Source organism: Chanodichthys erythropterus, chromosome 5, assembly GCF_024489055.1.
Source record: "Chanodichthys erythropterus isolate Z2021 chromosome 5, ASM2448905v1, whole genome shotgun sequence".
Classification (NCBI taxonomy): Eukaryota; Metazoa; Chordata; class Actinopteri; order Cypriniformes; family Xenocyprididae; genus Chanodichthys; species Chanodichthys erythropterus.
The window spans coordinates 38736340-38741465 of NC_090225.1; the positions used below are offsets into that span (position 1 = coordinate 38736340).

The 5126-nt window shown below is 31.7% G+C and overlaps 1 protein-coding gene across 1 annotated transcript; it reads right to left on the minus strand.

The window, feature by feature from the left end:
• Positions 1 to 1244: 1244 nt before the first annotated feature.
• Positions 1245 to 2282, minus strand: LOC137019899 (cytochrome c oxidase subunit 7A-related protein, mitochondrial-like). Its single transcript, XM_067385043.1, has 3 exons — positions 2211 to 2282; positions 1298 to 1432; positions 1245 to 1250 (listed from the first exon to the last, which is right to left on the minus strand). Exons 1-3 carry the CDS (start codon positions 2280 to 2282, stop codon positions 1245 to 1247), a joined length of 213 nt encoding a protein of 70 aa, XP_067241144.1.
• Between the last annotated feature and the right edge of the window lie 2844 nt (positions 2283 to 5126).

Here is a 5126-nt window from a genome sequence, read left to right on the forward strand (position 1 = left end):
TTTTTTGAAAATACAAATATAAAACGTTGGGGGGAAATGATACTTTTAAAAATGAAACTAAACCACCAGTAGGTGGCGGCAAGTAACGAGTGAGTGAGTAATTTATTCATCCTTTCTAGTGATTCATTCAAATGTCCGATTCGTTCAAAACGTTCAGTAATAAAAACAAGGCTGTGTGTTGCACTTTGGTACTGCTGTTTGAACTATTTTCGCTGATAAAATATAACAAAAACAGTCAATGTTCCTCTAAAATGTAAGTGACTTAATATTAACTACTTGTTAATTGAACTGTTATATGAAATCAGTGTCATGTTTTTAATCGTGATGGTAGCCTATTTAGGAAAACAGCATTCTTGGTCGTGTAGTTTTGCTTACCAGTATCAAGTTATAAAAAAATCCACATTTTGAATTTTTACTGCAGTATGTTTAACCAAGTTTCTGCGGGAGGCCACGAGCCTGAACAGCGCAACCTTGTTATCGTCAGTAGCACATTATACAGCCTATTATTATCCACTATCGATCGCCACTAACACTAAATATAATAAAATCAGTCACTTGCGTTGTGGTGATTCCCTTTTTTTTTTTTTTTTTTTTTTGGTATTGATGTTTTAATCAGGTCCTGGGAAAGTAAAATTCGAGCCCTTACATGTTAAACCAGCACTAAAATCCTGATTTATAATCGAGACATTGTCTGACAAAATCACCATACACATAAGATAGACATTTGCAGTGATTTTGGCTATATGCGGCAGGAAAGCAAGATCTTGCTCTCATGCGGTAGTACCAGGGGGTCTCGGAAGCTGGATCAGGTTAACAAGTCGCTATATTCGTCACAACGCGCCTTCTTAGAAAAAAAAAGTCACAAAAGGGGTCTGAAGTGTCTAAGTTGGCAACACTGATGCAGTCTTCTGTCTCCAGGTCCCAGTGCACCACTGTCCAAACCGGCGTTATGGCAATTTTGCAACGGCCGGAGGCAATTACCAAACTGGTTCCATGTGCATATCACACCAATGTACATATTTTGCGACAGCAAATCAAACTTATTAATTATTTAGGCTTTATTCAAAATAAACTGGTAATATTATTTTTCTTCAAAACTATCTAAAAAAATTAATGCCTGTAGAAATAAAATGTAATGCTTTTCAATGCCATTTAAGGCCTTAATTTTAGAAAAATCCATTTAATGACTTTTAATGCTTTTTAATGCCCCACGCATACCCTGTGTAATGATCACTACAAACAGTTTAACTCTAAACAGAGTTACAGACAGCAGAATGAAAAGTTACAAATGTCATACCTGGAAAATCTTCTGCAGCTCAGGGACATTGTTTATTCCCATGTAGTGTGCCACTGACCCGGTCTCTGAAACAACCTTGGTTGGTGAAGCAAAGACCATCTGAGGGGCTTGAGCTGGCACCGTGGGCTTCAGTCCCTTTCAGAACAAAAACAATGACATGGTGTTTGTTTTGTTTTTTTAGGTCTGCAGCACATATAAGGGTCTTTTGAACCTAGATACCCATTACCTTAACACATCCAACACCTAATCAATTAGTGAACCATCATGGCTACTTAATACTAAAGGTGATTTTGGATCTTTACAGATGTGGTCACTATAAATTGTTGTAGCAAGGAAAGGAGATTCAGGAAAAGTCTTCAAAAGGTCTCATTGTCTGTTCCATGGAAAAATAACATGAATGACATGTGGGTGAGAAAATAATAAATTACAGTGTTTCCATTTTAGCAAACTTTTTTTTTTTTTTAAATACAAGTTACATATCAAATAGACCCGTGGTGGGGGACTGAGGGCATATCTTAACCTCTTAACCTTCAAAAAGAAAGCTTTTAAGTTGAAAGAAATGGAGCTTAGAACTTTACAGCTGTCTTTAACATTAGACCTTAAGAACTGCTACTTAATCGAATTAAATAATTCAGGTGCTATCGGAAATTTCTTACTTCCCACTTCTTAAGTCGTGATTACGAGCACATCGCATTCAAATTTTTACTTGAGAGGATGTTTATGTCTAACGTTACATTTTTAACTATGAAACTATTATTTGTGATAATTCCGATAGCACATGAAGTTGAGCGTCTATCAATACAATGAAGAGACAGACTTGCACAATGACTGAGAGTGTCTGTGAAGCGCTTTCTGTGAAGGTCACTTCAGAATTCTCGCTTCTTATAAAGCAACAGAGGAATGTTTGACTTACCTGCGGAGTGTAAGCAGAAGCTGCTGTGGCTCCCGTTAATTTTCCAGTGACTCCACTGACTCTATAGTACATTTTTGTTGATAATAATGTGAGTCACAATGTAATAATGTACATTATCGCTCAAAACTTTGGTGTCAGTCAATTAAAGAAAAAAAAAAAAAAAAAGAAATTAAACAAATGTGACAAATACATTTATAAAGTAAAGATTTATATTTAAAATAGAAATCAGCAGACAGCATTTTTAAAAGTTATTCTATTGGGCAGCTTAGACATTTTCACAAGAATCGGAAATCACGTGACGTGGGTAAAATTAGTTCCACTTCTGCGGCTATTAGATTAACCCTCTACCGCACGCATTATGATAAATTTATTAAAAAAGATAAATAAATTTAAAAAAAATATGACTCTTTTTCTTTTCTTAGAATGGCTTGTGCTGTAAAAAAAATTTGGGAAAAAAATATTATTTTAAGGTACATTATGATATGTTGCCATATGGCAACAACGTACAATAGTGGAAATAACTTAGAATAAGTAAGTGTATATAGTTAATATTTTTTCCTAAAAAATGTTGTTTGTATTGAATCAATTGGTGCTATTATAAGCTTTAGCAGTAAATATAAACAACACCTTATACTTATTTTCCACAATCTTGTGCTTTTATTTATTCCATTCTCTTTTGCTGAATAATGCTTTATTTTCTTTGAATTGCATTACATTTTTTTGTGAATATTATTTAAATTGCAAATGTAGACAGTTAAAAACAAATCCTGTTCAAAATACTGTTCATCATGTATCATAAAACATTGACATAAAACCAAAAACATTGCAGTTCATGAAAATTCAACATTACACAATCCTATGAGAGGAAGGTTATAAACATGAACCCCCAAAATCCTTGAAACTTCACCTTTTTTTCTGTATGAAACTTCAAAAGCATTTTTTTTTCCAGAGGTGAGGCACATGTACACATCACATTTGGTGCACTTTACCCTAACAATACACGTACAGCCACTTGCACCTGCTTTTGAGACACCATGGTAGGCCAGTGCTAGGTCTGGGCCAGTATATTGGCTGTGGTGGCAGGTCTCCGATGTTGATTTAATCCATAATACAAATGTCATGGCAGTCCTTAAAGCTGCAGTCAGCAACTTTTGGTAAAAAATTATCCAAAATCAACTTTTGAACAAGTACATAACCAGCCAGCCCTTGTGAAAAAAAGTGCAATTTAGTATACTTCTATAAAGTGTACTTATTGCAAAAATAATATACTTTAAAAGAACACACTTAAGTGTGAATTAAATGTAATGTTTTCATCGCTTAAGTGCATTATATCTGTACTTAATTTCAAATATATCGCATATTAAGTTCATATTAAATGCAATAAATTGAACTTAAGAGTGATTTTTTTGAACAACTTAAGTGGTACTTTAATACAACTTTATGACAACCTTCGTAATTGCTTCTAGTACCTTTAAAATATAGTTGAAGTGCACTGCCCAATGCACTAACAAGCAATTAATGTGAACTAAAATATATTTTAATATCAGTTATCAATACACTTAAGTTTGAATTAAATGTAATGTTTTCAGCCGCTTAAGTGCATTCTATTTGTAATTAATTTCAAATATATCACAGATTAAGTTCATATTAAATGCAATAAATTGAACTTCTGAGTGATTTTTTTTAAAGCACTTAAGTAGGACTTTAATACAATTTTTTATGTACTTCAAAATATGGTAAAAGTATACTTCTGAATGTACTGACAAGCAATTAATGCGAACTTAAATATACTTTAATGTAATTTACATGTACACTATTATATAATTTAATACATTTGTAATTACATTACAAATGTATTAAATGTATTACATTTATTATTTAAATTTATTAAATTTATTATCATTATTATTGTATTAAATGTATTAAATTTATTTTTTTGTACATATAATAATGAAGTTACAATTTAGTATATTTCAAAATATTACAATCAACACTAATGCAAATTGAAACCCTCTACATTTACTGACAAAATTATCTCTAAAACAAATGCACTAAAACCTTTTTGTTGATGCACAAGAAAAACCCAAGAAACACTATACACAATCACAAACAATTACAACACTTTAACTCTCATTTAGAAAGAGTCTGGAGGACAGTGAGGCTTATATGCACTATAATTTTCTCCATCACATACAAAGGTACCTAAACCTACCATTACAATCTTTCTGCATTTTTACATTTTCAGATAAAATCATTCTGTATAAGATGATAAATAAGATAACACCCTTGAATTAATACAAACAAAATGAAAAAAAAAGAAAAGATTCAAAACTTTGGGTAACACTGTACAATAATTTTCTATTAGTTATCTACTTCAGTTAACATGAATGAATGAAAAATACTTTAAGCATTTATAAATCCTAGTTAATATTACATATGCATTATTAAAATCAAAAGTTGCATATGTTAATAGATAATGCACTGTAAACTAACATGAACAATAACTATACATTTTATTAACTTGAGAAAAAAAATTATTGCCTAATGTTAACAAATATTGATAAATACTGTAAAAAAAAGTCAATGCACATAGTTAGATAATGTTATCTAATACATTAATTGATGATGCAAGTGAGACCTTTTGTAAAGTGTTACCTTTTGTTACTTATAAGCTCTGCAACCCTTACTAGCACAAACATTAAACAGGACAAAAAGGTTTCTTCTAAAATCTTACTCCAGCATTACAGTGAATGTAATTTTGAAAAGAAAAAACAAAACAAACAAAAAAAAACAATGAATTCCAAAGGCACAAAAACAAGAAAACCAAAATTGTCTGTCACCACCTTTTTTTAAGTTGTATGAAAAAGTGCTGTTTATGTCAGTGTCCCAGAAGCTCTTCATCGGCAGAAAACCTTA

Excerpts from the sequence above, each read along its gene's own strand:
- LOC137019899 (XM_067385043.1), bottom strand. The coding sequence starts at position 2,282 with ATGTACTATAGAGTCAGTGGAGTCACTGGAAAATTAACGGGAGCCACA. Across the intron at positions 1,433-2,210 it reads CTTCTGCTTACACTCCGCAG|GGACTGAAGCCCACGGTGCC; the intron begins GTAAGTCAAACA and ends TTGTTCTGAAAG.